The sequence below is a fragment of the Varanus komodoensis genome, unplaced genomic scaffold, assembly GCF_004798865.1.
Source record: "Varanus komodoensis strain SLA01 unplaced genomic scaffold, ASM479886v1 scaffold12, whole genome shotgun sequence".
Taxonomy (NCBI): Eukaryota; Metazoa; Chordata; class Lepidosauria; order Squamata; family Varanidae; genus Varanus; species Varanus komodoensis.
The window spans coordinates 22,252,451-22,266,394 of NW_025335349.1; the positions used below are offsets into that span (position 1 = coordinate 22,252,451).

Below are 13,944 nucleotides of genomic sequence, written 5' to 3' on the forward strand. Positions count from 1 at the left end.
TAAGACTACAGTTATTTTATTTTTTTTCAGGACAAATTCTCACTTGACACAGCTGTAAATTTTAAATACACTTATCAGTAACCTACAGGATTACCACTCAATGGCTGCAAGTCAATTTGGTGGTAAAGAACTGATATGCCAGCCAACTGAAGAAAGATGTAAGTCTCCGGAGGGGGGGCTTTGTAAGTAGCACAGAAGACCAATGGGTATTTGGTTTATAAAGGAAAATAACTAGGGTCCAGTGAAATTCCCTATATGAAGAAAAACAGCACCGTTAACCAGTCATAGTAACAGACTACAAGACTTCTGCAACAGCCATTTACTAAGTCAGTTACATCAGAACATGGGAGGCTATTTATCCATCTTGGCAGGATAGCTTTCTCTAACGGGCAATTATTCTTTAGGGTCTTTTCCATCACCTGCTACCTGATAGATTTGACTGGAGATGCCATAAGTTGAGCCTGGGACCTTCTGCATGCAAAACATGTGTTCTTTCCCTGAACTATAAATGTACTTACAACAACAGATCTTCTCTGGAAATTTATGTTGTTGATACAGACCACCTGGTTGGTTGTGCTAAGAAGAAAAAGGAGGAAAAAATAAGTATCTTGACAAATATAAACTTGCAGAAAACTAGACAAGTTGCCAAAAGAAAGAGGAAAGTTGCTAGCCCACTTCCCTGCCTGAATTGGTGGGTCATATAATAGTTTTAGATGTGGATCTTGTAAGATACTTCCTTGGAAAGAATTATTCACCCTTTGCATGTGGATTATTAATGTTGGATAAACACTATTTTCACTACTGATTCTCAGATTTCTAGGAGACCACTCAGTAGGTAGCACCTGTATTACTTGTATGAATCTACAGCAAATTCAACATTGTGATAAATATCAATAAAGTTTCTTGGCACTGTAAGAAGATAGTGATCGGGCTTGTGCCCAACAATGATAGGTTCTCCTGCACTAGCAGAACAGAGTGGATGCACTGCCCACAGTACATTCACCTCTTCCACTTTTAATCTTCAACACACGATGTACTCCATGTTCAGTTAAATGTGCCATCCAAACTCAGACCACTGGTTCCTTTAGTGGCTAAAGTAGTGAGTGGTTAATCCAGCAACAAACCATTGAACTTGCACCATGTTCTCAATCTTATCTGGCTTATCCCTCTCCATAGGAAAACTAGATGTGGCAAACCCCAAATCCAAGTGGACTTCTACAATCTTCAAAACTGTTCCAATACCAAAGCAACACCATTAATACTGTTAGACTGACCAACTATTTAAACAAAGGCCATAGTCATTTATGTTAAAAAAAACTCACACCAATATTAGTCATCCACATGAAAATATTCATTGCTTTGTGGAATATCATGTTGCACATTAGGTACAAGACAACTCATTTTGCTGGACAGGAAACTAATTCAAATACATTTACATGTATCAGAAAGAAAAAAACATGCAATTTCCTAGATTTTTATGAAATTGACTTATACCATATAACTGCTTGTTAAACAATACTTTCATTGCTGTCCAGGCTTTGCAAACCATTTTTAACATCGAATTTCACCAAACATGTGCATTTTGAATACTGAAGCCCTATTTCAACACAGTTTTACGAATACCAAACTCTAGTTATAGGAAAAGAAATTATAAGAAATACTTATAATTTATAAGGTCTTGGGCTCTCAAATCCCTTGTCTCCTTTCTTCCGATTCATCATGAATAGCAATACTGAATCTTCATGAAAATCAAACACACTTTGTCACCATCATCCTTATATGGAATCTTTTCAGAAGTACTTTTAATTTTTCCTTTCTTGGCAAGTTCTTTCTCAATTAAATGTCTTTCACCAGTACATCTTAGAAAAGACCAAAGTAATGTCCAAAGAAACAGCATTACCCATTAAAATAGTGCAGACTCTTCAGTGTAAATATAATGGAATGAGGGAGATTTGTGTTTCCCTAAATCTGAGAGTTTTTAATACTGATCTCTTAAACTAGACTATTTACATATTATGCTCAGTGCCCGTGGTATCACTGACAGTTTATGAGGCAAGCGATCATACCAAGGAAGAATCTCTCCTATTTAACAATGACAGCTTTTAGAACTAGAGATTGCCACTTCACAGCCTTCCAAAGCAAACTAGTTGTATGTTCACTGTGGGTTTTTTGTTCTGCAATGCCAAAATTAAAACATAAATAAATGTCTCTGGGAACAGGCAGCAGCTTCTTGGGGTTCTTGTCTGGGCCAAGGATGTGCTAGTAGAATAAGGTCCGGTTATTGCTGAATCTTATATCTGAAGGATACCAGCAATAGCCTGTAAGCAATCCGCTTCGAACAAGTTAGCTAAAAGCATCTGAACCAAGTTGAGGAATATGATTGCAGCTGATCTTCCCAGAGTACTCCTAAGGCTATCTATTTAGGCTTACTACTGGAGCTTCTAGAACAAGGACTGGTTATTTCTGGTGTTCCTTTCTGTAAAAGGCATGCCAGCAATAACATCAATACACCTCTTGGCCTAATCTGCAGGTAAACATCTGGTTTAAGGGGAAAACATGGCTACTGCCAAGGCTTCTAAGAAGGTCTAATGGCTAGAGAAATACTGGCTAATTATCAAAGTCCTTCAAGCTTGGGAATACTTTTTAAATGGGGCTTATAGCCGGATTAGAGAATCCTGATTGCAGTAAGTTATGGCTGGAAAGGAGAACAGAATAAAACTGGAGATACTAAAGCTTAAATTGCAATCGGGGCTGGGAAGGCAGCTCCAGGGGTTCTCAATCGAAATATCATATACAGAAATGGGGATGGCAGCTTGTTCTCAGGCAGACCCTTGCAATTCTTCCAGTACAGGCAGACGACGCTTTAGCCTTGAGGTCCAGTAGGGAGCTGAGGCTATCCTATTATGAGGGACGCGAGGGCTTTCCAGGCTGGCAAATGCTCTGTGCAGCAGAGAAAACGGAAGGTCTCTGTCTAGGGCAGCAGCGGCGTTTATGCCAGGCTTGGCTGGGAGTACGTCTCCTCCCGGATGGGCAGGCGAAGAAAGCCTGCCCTGAGGCGGCGAGCTCCGAGCAGACGACGCGGCTCTTTACTCCTTGCGATCGGCTGAATGGGAACGGGCGCAAACCCCGCGCGCTCTCCTTAGGCCCCGTGCGCACACCCAATCAGCGGCTCGGCACCAGCGGGCGCGGGCGCCATTTTGCTTGGCACCTTCGACTTCCCGTCGGAGGTCAGAGGTCAACACCGCTTTGGATGATTGGAATACGGCGGTTCTCCCCTGCTCACCCTCCCCATTTTTGGATGTGTAGGTGCTTAAGAAGTCCTTTGAAGAAGTACGAATGACGCAGGGAGGGGGGGAAAGAACAAGAAGAAACTTAAAGAAGTGATATTCCTAGCGAGGCGCATGCGCACCTTAAACGGGAGTCGGCTCGCCGAAGTACGCACGCGCACTGTAAGAGTCAGCGTGCCCGCCAGCCGCATCATCTCTATGGTCGCCACTTTGCTTTGGGAACTCTCTCACGTCGCCGTGAGGACTTTGGACTGGCAGGGAACAATTCCACTCTCGCACGCAGGCGCATTGATTGCCAGCTGGATGCTAACTAAGAGCCGAGAAGCGATTGATAAAGACATCCCAATCCTAGTGCCCTCCAAAGGCGTTGGAGTGCAATTTCCAGTTATCTCCGTCATGTTGGCTGGGGGATGCTGGGAGTTGCACTCCAACAAGTTAGGCGATTCCCCCTCTTAATTACGAGGAAGGCTGTTGTAGAGACTTTTCAGTTAGGAACAATGCAAATAGGAGAACTCTGGTGGATCAAACCAAGAGTGGCATTCTGCACTCGCTGAGGCCAACCAGGTACCCAAAAGAGCCCCCCAGCAGGTGTTGCCTGCAAAGCATGCTCCCCAGCTGCAGGCACTGAGAGGCACAGGGGTCCAGCATTTCCCAGCATGGCTAGAAAGATGCCTCCAGGAAGCCTATGAATGCTGACGCTCCCTGTACAATATTTAATAACATGTTGCTGTGAATCTGGAAGTACCACAGAAACATAATTATGTTTATGTATTACTGCATTTCTTCACCACCCATCAACTCAGAGGATCCCTGGGAGGTTATTTATAGCCATTAATATACCTCTCCCCTCCTCCGCCCCACAATAATGCTATCCAACCTCTACTATGTATGATACTTTACAAAGAAACCTAAGGAAAAAAAAAACAGAATCTGGCCCCAAAAAGCTTAGTGTGAATTTCTACTGTGGGAAATACATGCAGAGGGTTGCACACTTAAGGGACTAGGCAGTGGGCCCCTAAAAGCCCATTTTCTGTCCCAGACTTATCCCCTTGAAACATTAGTGGATGACCCCTATTACCATAATAATTTATGCTTTCAACACACAAGAGTTTATTTTTCCTTCTAAAATTTTAGTGCACTTTTAAGAATTTTTTTTTCATTCACGACAGACAGTTGGAAGAACATGTTTCTTCTATTGTATTTCAAACTTTTCCAGGTAAGTCAGTTTTTCTACAAAATTGTATCAAGCATTCTGATTTAGGTTAATATTGCTCCATGCTTAATAAACAATCCTTGTGATTTTAACCAGTGACAAAAATTGTTGATAAATCTCAACAACCCCATCCCAAATTTAAGCCAAGAGTAGATAAGTATAAAATATCTATAGCACTTAGTGTTGCTTCCTACGAAATGGGCCTTCTGGAGTTATAAACTTTGAGTCCATTCTGCATTGAAGAACGAGCATATTTTGTCAGCAGTGTGCCAATTGTTTGCTTCTCTGAACACAAGTCCCTGAAAAATAGAATACATGTATCTTTATAAAATTCTGAAAGTCATTAATAAAACTGCTATTCGTATCCTCAAAATTCTTCAAGAGGAATTATGGATTCATCCACCCATCCATTTATTTATAACTTTTATATACTGTTCTATGGTAAAAACTTGGTGTCCAATCAGTCCAAAACATTTAAAACAAAGCATAATGTATCAAAGTACAAATACAATCAACAATTAAACAAGTAAGTAATAATACATAACACAATATAAAGCATAACAGTGCATTTTTCAGCCAAATAATGTCAGTGGAAACAATAAACAAAGGGTTGTAGGAAATGATGCAAAAAGAAATGAAGAAACTGAGTAAAAGCAAGATAATGAAGAGATTTGAAAACAAGAGATGGGAGGAACTAGACTGCAAAGTATGTGATTGGTTTGCAAAACGTATAAAGTAACATAAGGTACAATTCTGTGCATGTTTTGACTGGAAAAAAAGTCTACAAGCTCTACTCTCTACAAGCTCTACAAGCTCTATTTTAACAACTGAATGAATGAGATGTGAAGCAAAAAAAAAAAAAGTTAATTCTAAATTGTGCACTTAGACAAAAAGGATAGCTAAGAAGCCTATCTGTAGACTGTGAAATGGCTAGGGATTGACAAAATGTTAAAATCCTGAAAGTTTTGGCTAAGTGGGAGCACCTAACAAATGTTAAGGTGAGGTATCACATATATGAGAACTGGAGCTTTGGAGGATTCAGTTGCCCAAATGAGCATATATAGATAAAAAAGAAAGAAGAATGAGAGGATTGCGGGAGGCTAAAATAGCTTCAATGTCGGTTGAACAGACCCAAATGCAACATGCTTGTGTGAAGCAACAATCAAGCATCTCTGAGTTTCATTAAACTCCAGCCTAGTTAAGCCCCAAGCAGTGGGCTCGATCTGCTGCAGTGCATTTATTCTACTTACTGTATATATGGAGCTATTTCAGCTTCTGTCCATTTTTCCCTAATGCTGAACAAGCTGTTAAATCTTTCTTGGTTATCTTCTGGCAAGTCTTCCACATTTAACAAGAAAATAGTCTCTGGTCTAGAAGACTGATCCACAAGAGCCAGCCCCTTAAGTAGGTAAAATATAGAGGGGATAAAAACTCAGCGCATACGAAGTACATTCTTATCCTTCCTTCATCCAAGGGTGCTGCATATAGTCCCTCCCGTTACCCACTGCATCCTCACAACTTCCTTGTGAAGAATTTTAGACAGAGAGATCATGACTGCCCATGGTCACCCAGGGAGTTGGAGTGGAGAATGCAAATTCTAGCTGTCCTAGTCTACAGAGTCCTTCTGTTTGGTGAGCAACAATTCTGCATGCCATCTATGACAATTTACGAGTGAAAAATTAGTGAGTTTATATTACCTTTAGCTGGTCCTGACTAGTTGTCATTCCTTCAGGGACACTTTGCTGCCAAACCTCTTGGAATTCTGAGAGACTGAACTTAACTGCATTTTGCAAGAGCATTTGTGCAATAGCTCTGCATATCTTCTCTTCATTCATTTCAAAGTAAGTTGTGCCTAGTAAGGAATATTAAAAACATGAATTATAAAACAAATTAAACAAATCATTCAGAGTCTTTCAAAGAGGTACCAGCCATTTTAAAAGAATGATGTATGGACAGATTTGGTAAATAGTTGAGATATGGGGACTGCCCTAACGACATATAACAGCAGGAAATGAGGTGCCCGATGTTTATGGCTAAAGGGGAACACAGGTTAGAGATGTTAACCACTATTGCTCTTTCTGTACTCTACTCCCAAGCATTTGCTCCTCAAACGAGGTCTGGGTACAAGGAAAGCATGTGGGACAAAGCCAGGTTCGAACAAGGCGATTCAGTGATCTAAGCAGTGGATGCACTGGCAAATCTTTTAGGTGTGTATTTTACATTTGCCTAATAGCAACTATATTTCACAGCATCCATCAAAACAAACGGATCTAACTATATGAGATCTGGTTTGGGGGACTGATATGCATCTTTCTGCTATTCATATGTGGCCAGTTCCTCTCCCTTCATTTTTGTCTACCATTATACTCTATACAATTACATATCACCTACTTATTTGAGTTTGTTATTATTAATGTAAAACATACACTCACAGAGGTGACTTACCTTCATCTATGTATTTCTGTCCATAACTCATAAGAATGTGTTCTATCATTTCCCTGAAATAAACATTTGTCTACAATTAATATACTCAATTGAATTGTCACAGGCTACAGAATAAGGCCACTTCTGTTGATCCTCACGATTCATTGATTTAGGCAAAACAATGACCCTCTAATGACAAATTTTTAAGTGAAGGTATTATGCTTTTGGCCACACCAAGTTTTACATGAAGGCCAGGGCTGGAGAGGGAAGGATAAAACCTGTCTCACAATAAAAGTTGGGGCCACGCACCCACTTTTTAATGGACCAGGTTTCTGATGATGCACTTAGCATTGCTTCTAATTTGGGCCTGAGCTGGTTTTGAGAGTACTGATGTTTTATATAGCATGTGATAATGAATAGAATGAGAGTACTTTCACATGATAGAGAAACCAAGAATTCTAGAATGAAATGTGACTGTACAGTTTTATGCAGGTATTAGAAAAGGACTTACTTTGGTTCTAGAGGACCAAGCTCTTGAAGGCAGATGCTTAAAGGAACCTTGTTGAATGGCCAGGATTCAGTATATATTAGCTGAGTTACATGATTCAACAATTTCATCTCATAATCGAAGTCCAGAATCCTCCAATAGCCTGAAAAGCAGAGAAGCAAGGTGTAAAGAATCAGTATTCAGCTGAATCAACAGTTTACTTTGGTGAAGGTATTTTGAAGGTAGGCTTAGAAAAAAGAAAACATTACCCCAGACTCTTTTGATATTCTAAGCAAAGAATATTCTATTGATATTCTATTGCTATGAGAGAAGCTGTAGAGCAGGGCATGCACTGCAAAGATCATTTGCATTACTGATTAGAGAAGGTTTCTCTCTACCTGTGCACATAAATGAGGTTCAAGATTACAATTGATTTACTGTGTCTGACAGAATTCAATAAGAGTTATTGAGAAATCAACTCAGCTTTATATACACAGCGCTCAATGGGGTTCTATTTCCTGGTCACAGAACTGTGTAGCAAAGGGGCATAGCTCATTTGTAAAACACGTTCTAGGTTCAATCCCCAGCATCTCCAGGTGAGGTTAGGAGATCTTGCCTGGAACCTGAAAAGCTGCTTCCAGTCAATTTTGATACTACTGGGCAAGACAAACCAGTGTTCCAAGATACAGCAGCTTCCTATGTTGCAAAGAACAAGACCTGGCTTTTAATAAAAATAATGCTCCAAGATTAGAAGTATAAATTAGCACAGGAATAAGGAAATGCCATGTTGCTTTACTATATATGCAACATTTAGCAATTGCCATTACTGCTGTGGATAGTGAAAATGAGATATGGTACAAGAGGCCATGCAAGGCTGTACTTAACTGTCAAAATGTCTGGAAATTTCTAAGACTCCATGCAAGCCATTGTAGTTCACGTCCAATTCTGTGTAGCTTTTTAACACAACAGAGCAGTAATTAAGCAAGGCAATTTACGCCTGAGCATCTAAAGCTTGGCAACTGTTACTTTTAACTAATAAAGAATTCCAAGATAACCTACAAATAAACTATAACCTACAGGCTCCCCCCTGTAGAGACAAATACCTTTAATTTGGCATGCTTTTAGAATCAGCAGCTGATGCATTATTTCTTCTTCGCTTGCTTGGACCTGTTCTAGCAAGTCTTCTGTTGTATACTAAAGACAACAAAACAGAGCATGTAAGAACCTTCTTGCTACACTTCATAATCACAGAACTACAGACACTTCTTTCTGTTTAACTGTGCATATGATTATGCCCAAACCATTTTGTGTTATGCTAAGCATAAGTTGCTGAGACCTAGCATGGCCTAAGGCAGATGTGGGGAACCACAGGGTTTCTCCCGTTGGCCTGCTAGCCCTTCTTCCCAGGCCTCACCCCTTCCTCTTGCTCTTCATGCCAAAAGTTGAGAGTGAAGGGGAGAGCACAAAACTGGCCACAAAGTCACACTACTGTGCTCCTGCCTGACTGAAAAACCACTCTCATTCCCTGGTGGCAGTTTGCTGTCTTTGTGTAGTGGACACTAAGAAAGGGAAGCCCAGTGAGGAAAGGTGACCCTGAGGAATGGGTATGTGCAAATGGGGAGAGTGTGTAGATGAGCCAGTATGATTCCCACTTACTACTGGTACACACAGAACCACCTGTCTGTCATGCTGAAAATAGTTGCTCACCTATGGGAGAACAGACAGCCGTGCTTAGGGGCACCTGGCACAAAGCTGCTCCCCCACCCCCTGCAGTGAGCTGCTCCGGTGGCCTCAGGCAAGCCTTTCTCTCCCTCTCCCTCAGCCTGCTCCTGCTGCCTGCCATCTGCTATATGGGAAGAACAGCACAGACTTGGCATACTAGATCAGGGAAAGGCAGCCTAGCATCAGTGAACGCTTTTCTAGTTGCAGTTGTTATCCTGCGATCATTCAGGTGCTTCATTTCTATTTGCAGATAAAACCCATCTACAGTATACTTTTTTTAAAATGCTGTTCAATCTTTTTCTAGCTGAAAGGATGTTTTCCACCCAGCTGTCTCTTATTTGTACCTTAGATTTAGTTGAAGTCCTCTCTTGCTCACTGTCTGGTCCTTCATATGGATTTTCCATTAGAAGTTTCTTGAGTTTCTTTAATTTAGGCTGACATCTTCTTAGTTCCCAGAAAGTTTTGGAGAAACCTGCAATCTACAGCCAAGAACCCTCATTGGAATTTGCCATGATTAACTTGTAGACTTGGTATTAACAGACTGAACTCCACACAGCAACAGCAGACCTTGTGATAAAAGAGGAGAATGTTGCTCTGCTTGGCATGCTAGATGCTCCTTCAGTTCTTTGTGCATTTCTGTTCCATCCCTTTGGCATTCTTTTAAAGTAGGGACAGATAACCTACAACTACCATAATCCCTGGCGATTTGCTTTGGTGCCTAGGGCTGATAGAAGTTGGAGTGCAACACTGGAGGCCCACAGGATCCCTACCTCCTCCTCAAGCATTTTAACCATAGCCTTCCCAACATCCAGCTGCATGCTTCTCTTAAATGCCTGAGGCTCATTGCTGTCTATGAAGGGAGAAGACAAAATAAAGAGCCAAGAGATCTTAATCATAAAGGCCTGCTTTCATCTGGCTATTTGGGTGGTGACCACAGCCAGGCCTATGGAGAAACAGAGACAGAATAGTTCCTGTACATGTATCATGGCCATACCACTTAAGTGCTAGCTTTCATGCAGTATACATTCAAATTCCTGTTTGGCCATCAAACTCTTTAAGGCACAGCCATATCCATTGGGCCTTCCTCCATGATGGACGCCCTGAACTTGGGGGTTTCTGATCGTGCATTAAAGAGGGGAAGGAGGCTGGAAGGAGCTCCTGATGCTCATATCCTGGCCTTGTTTGTCTCCTCTTCTCCTCCCACTGACCCAAGAAGCCCCTTTTCAAGGCCACTTTTCCAGCCTGGGAGAGCAGCAGGCACAGTATTTTCTGCACCAGAGACAAAAGGGGGTGACTCTCTGACCCTCCCCGCTAGCTTTGGAAGGGAGATCCCCGTATCCTGCGGCCCTTTGGTCAATGCCTGTGGTCCCAGGATTGCTCACTTAGAAAATCTTGCATCCAGTCTTCTCAATGTGTTAACCTAATTCACCAGTTGTTCTACAGACAATGTGGGAGTACCCTACATTCATCCTGAACACATACTGAAAGAAAAGGAAAAATGCAAATAGAATAAATAAAAAAAAGCAATTAAGGGATGGCAGGAACAACCCTGACTTGAAAGATAGTTAACTTGCTGCAGCTGGCTCCAGGAAACCATCTCACACACACACTAAATACCTGAGTATGCAGGATGTTGGAAGTAGAATCGCATGCACTAAGCTGTTCTGTGGTTTTACAAGTGGGTATGATAAGCAAGGTATTGGAGGTATCTGCTATTTTCATGTCATAGGTCTTATCTTTACTGCAGAGGACAGCATGTTCTTCTCTGTCTCCACGGATCACCAAACTTCAAAAAAACAAAACAAAACAACCAAAAAACAAAAAACAAAAACCAATTATGCATAGTCAGTTCAGGAATCATTTTAGAAGAGCATTTCCCTGCAAAGAACATGCAAAAATTATTGAAAAGCTGCTAGGTTCCAACTGTTCCAATGTTACATATAAGTACTATTACATCAAAAAGTTGTGGACTTGATTGGCTCAGGTTATAAACCATCAAGCAAGCAGATTTCATTCTTCTATATACTGAAAGCTCTTAGGCATTTATGCATTGAGCTGGAAATCTTGTTTTCCATCACAGCCCAGAGGTCCCCAAGGCATCCCATCCCATTTCTCCAAGATTTCCTTGTCTCATTGCTTTTGGTGTCTTGATAGCACCTTTCTGCTTATGCCAAAGAAAACACGTGAGATGTCAAATCTGTCCTGGTAGGTGCTTATGCCAGTGCAAACTGGGGGGGGGGGGGACAAGAACGATAACTGAGAAACCTCTTTTAGGTGGCATCCTTTTTGGCGTAGGACTACATTCAAACCAGCCCTGTGTGCGCTAGAAAGCGGTTCAAGGGAGGGGAGGGGAGGGGAGGGGGCTCCCATGACAAGCTACTTAGAGGTAAGTGCAATGGTATCACAGCCACGAAGGCATAGGATGGACAACTCCACCTCTTCAGCAACTTGAGAGCAGGACTGTAGCCTCCTGCTGAAAGTGAATGTGGTGTAGCGGTTAAGAGTGCAGGAATGGGGCTCAGGCAATCTGGGTTCTAGGTAGTCCTTGCTCAGCCATGAAGCCAACTGAGTGACTGGGCCAGTCATGGACTCAGTCCAACCTACCTCACAGGGTTGATGATGCAGAGATAAGACTGAGAGCAGCAGGAGGAGGAGGATGTAAGCTGCTTTAAGGTCTTTGTAAGAAAGAATGTGGGATATAATTCTAATAAATAAAGTCAGCCTAGCCAAAATATGCATGAGTGCAATTGCTAAGATCCCATCTTTCCATGCTCCCTGGGTATCTTCATCTATGTCAGTCTCTTCCACCCTCTGGAGGCCTTTGTAGCAAAAAGCAGCACAGAAATCCACTCTTAACTTATTCTGCTTTCTTCCCCATCCCTGCTGAAACTGAGAATATAAGTCCCTTGCAGGAAAGCACCAGTGTCATTTAACTTGCAAGGGTGCAATCCTATGCATGTTTAGCCAAGAGACAGCCAAGAGTTGTAGGATTTTTTTCCTGTCTACACATGCATAAAATTGCTGCCCTAATGAACGCTTATGCTGATCAGCTGTATAAGTAGCAACTATTATATTACTACAATTATTGCTGCATTGCATTTATACCCCACCATTTTTTTTTTGTTCTTCTTGTGGAGGAATTACAGAGCTCCATTTTATCCTTACAAGAACAACCCTGTGCAGTTGGCTGGGCTGAGAGTCTGTGCCTAGCCCAAAGTCACCCAGTTGGCTCCCTGGCTGAGCGGGGACTAGAACACGGATCTCCTGGATCCCCAGCCCAGCACCCTAAACCACTGTCCCACACTGGCTCAACCCAGGCGTTGTTGCCCTACAATCCCTAACCAGTGACCATGCTGGGGATGATGGGAGTCTCAATTTACCAACATCTGGAGGGTCAAGGTTCAGAAAAGCGTAAAGGCCACTTTTAAAATGAAAAGTCAGCATCACAACGATCTGGAAACTCCGCAACAAAATTCACCCCGCGTTTGCCCTGTTTGAATAGGCGTACTGCTACTTCCCCGCCGCATCGCCAGAGGTCGCTGTAAAGCCCGAAGCCCAACCGGGAAGCACTGGGCTCTGATCTTCCCCGCCCAGACAAGACGAAAGAGGGCGGTGCCATATGCGCGCGTGCGCACTCTTACCTGTGCCCCGCCTCCAACTCGGCGCAAAGCTCTGGTTCCAGCTGTAGCAGGTAGTGGTCCGCCGCATCTTCCTGGGCGCAGAAGCTGAGGCACTGCACGACGGGAAGCAACTCCGCCGGGTTCACTTTAGCCACTTGCAGCGTGGCGTCCACTTCCTCGCGACTCCGCATTTTAGAGACCCGGGATGAATAGCGGCCTTGTTTCCTATAGAAACAGCAAAGCGCGCAGACGTGGGGCGGTCAGTTCCTAAAACGCGCCAAAAGTTCTGCCTCACGTGACCCTGGTCGGCGGGGCCTGGCGCTTTGGCTGACCAATTAGAGGGGAGAGGAGGCGGGGTTGGAGCGGCAAGTTTTTGCTGCGGCGCGCGCGGAGATGATTCGCGTGCGGTGTGCCTCGGGGGTTGATTTTGTGGTCCGCGTACCAGGCCGGTGCAGCAAAACCACACGTGGGAGGGAGATTTAAAAGGAGCTTTCTCTCCTTTTTAAAATTCTTTATCTTACCCTTCCGAGAGGGATCCAGAAGGCTGTTGAGAAAGTGCATTTGTTTTAGTTTATTGCTCCTAATTATTGCTATAGTCACAGGTTCTTAACTTTCATATATGCACCGCAGAAGTCAAAAGTCTGCAAGAACTTTTCTTCCCTTTTAAAGCAAAAGTAAAGACCCTTGGGCCCAGATTCAGTTCATATTGGTGCTAAAGTTAGTTACAGTGAACTCCTTCGGGCTTACACATTATGCAGGAGTGCTGGCTGACTGGATAGTCCAGGGCTTCTCCCGTACTTTTTAACGGGGGGGGGGGGGGGTTTAACAGCGAATTTACGAAGCCTAGCTGGAAAGTTAGCAACTAGCGGCGCAACTCTGCATGTCATGAACGCTTTGCAGCCCAGCCTGGGGAATTTCTCCACAGTAAGACCTAGTAAACACAATGAGATCTACTTCCAAGTAAGAATGGATAGAATGAGAATATTAGTGCCAGGAATTCTGTGCAGCAGTATCACAAGTACACTAGTTTTAAAAATACGGTGTGTTTTTAACCTCCTGGTATTTACCTCTTTTTCTGTCATTATGCAATGCTGCCACCAGGAATTTAATTTCAATCCCATTAATTAAGCTTTCCCTCAATACTGTGCCTAAGCTGTAAGGCTCCTTCATTGGACTGTGTGATCCTGAGAA

General features: G+C 42.7%; 2 protein-coding genes across 2 annotated transcripts in view; both read right to left on the reverse strand.

Annotated features, from left to right (window-relative positions):
• The window catches only part of TAF2 (TATA-box binding protein associated factor 2), a 61,990-nt gene extending 58,796 nt beyond the window's left edge, over window positions 1-3,194 (reverse strand). Inside the window, exons 1-2 of the mRNA XM_044421815.1 lie at window positions 1,666-3,194; window positions 519-573 (exon numbers count right to left, since the gene is read on the reverse strand). Of these exons, the coding sequence (XP_044277750.1) occupies window positions 519-573; window positions 1,666-1,721 (111 nt within the window). The 5' untranslated portion in view covers window positions 1,722-3,194. The remainder of the gene's footprint in view (window positions 1-518; window positions 574-1,665) is intronic.
• Window positions 3,195-4,460: 1,266 nt separating this feature from the next.
• On the reverse strand, window positions 4,461-13,010 carry DSCC1 (DNA replication and sister chromatid cohesion 1). Its single transcript, XM_044421501.1, has 9 exons — window positions 12,775-13,010; window positions 10,751-10,919; window positions 9,478-9,612; window positions 8,515-8,605; window positions 7,436-7,574; window positions 6,946-6,998; window positions 6,198-6,352; window positions 5,751-5,899; window positions 4,461-4,799 (listed from the first exon to the last, which is right to left on the reverse strand). Exons 1-9 carry the CDS (start codon window positions 12,942-12,944, stop codon window positions 4,691-4,693), a joined length of 1,170 nt encoding a protein of 389 aa, XP_044277436.1. The 5' UTR covers window positions 12,945-13,010; the 3' UTR covers window positions 4,461-4,690.
• Between the last annotated feature and the right edge of the window lie 934 nt (window positions 13,011-13,944).

What these genes read in the sequence shown, in the direction of transcription:
- DSCC1 (XM_044421501.1), bottom strand. Translation starts at nt 12,944, where the DNA reads ATGCGGAGTCGCGAGGAAGTGGACGCCACGCTGCAAGTGGCTAAAGTG. An exon ending in ACAGAAATACATAGATGAAG is followed by an intron (nt 6,353 to 6,945) that starts GTAAGTCACCTC and finishes ATTCCTTACTAG; the next exon opens with GCACAACTTACTTTGAAATG. An exon ending in GAAATAGCTCCATATATACA is followed by an intron (nt 4,800 to 5,750) that starts GTAAGTAGAATA and finishes TCTATTTTTCAG; the next exon opens with GGACTTGTGTTCAGAGAAGC.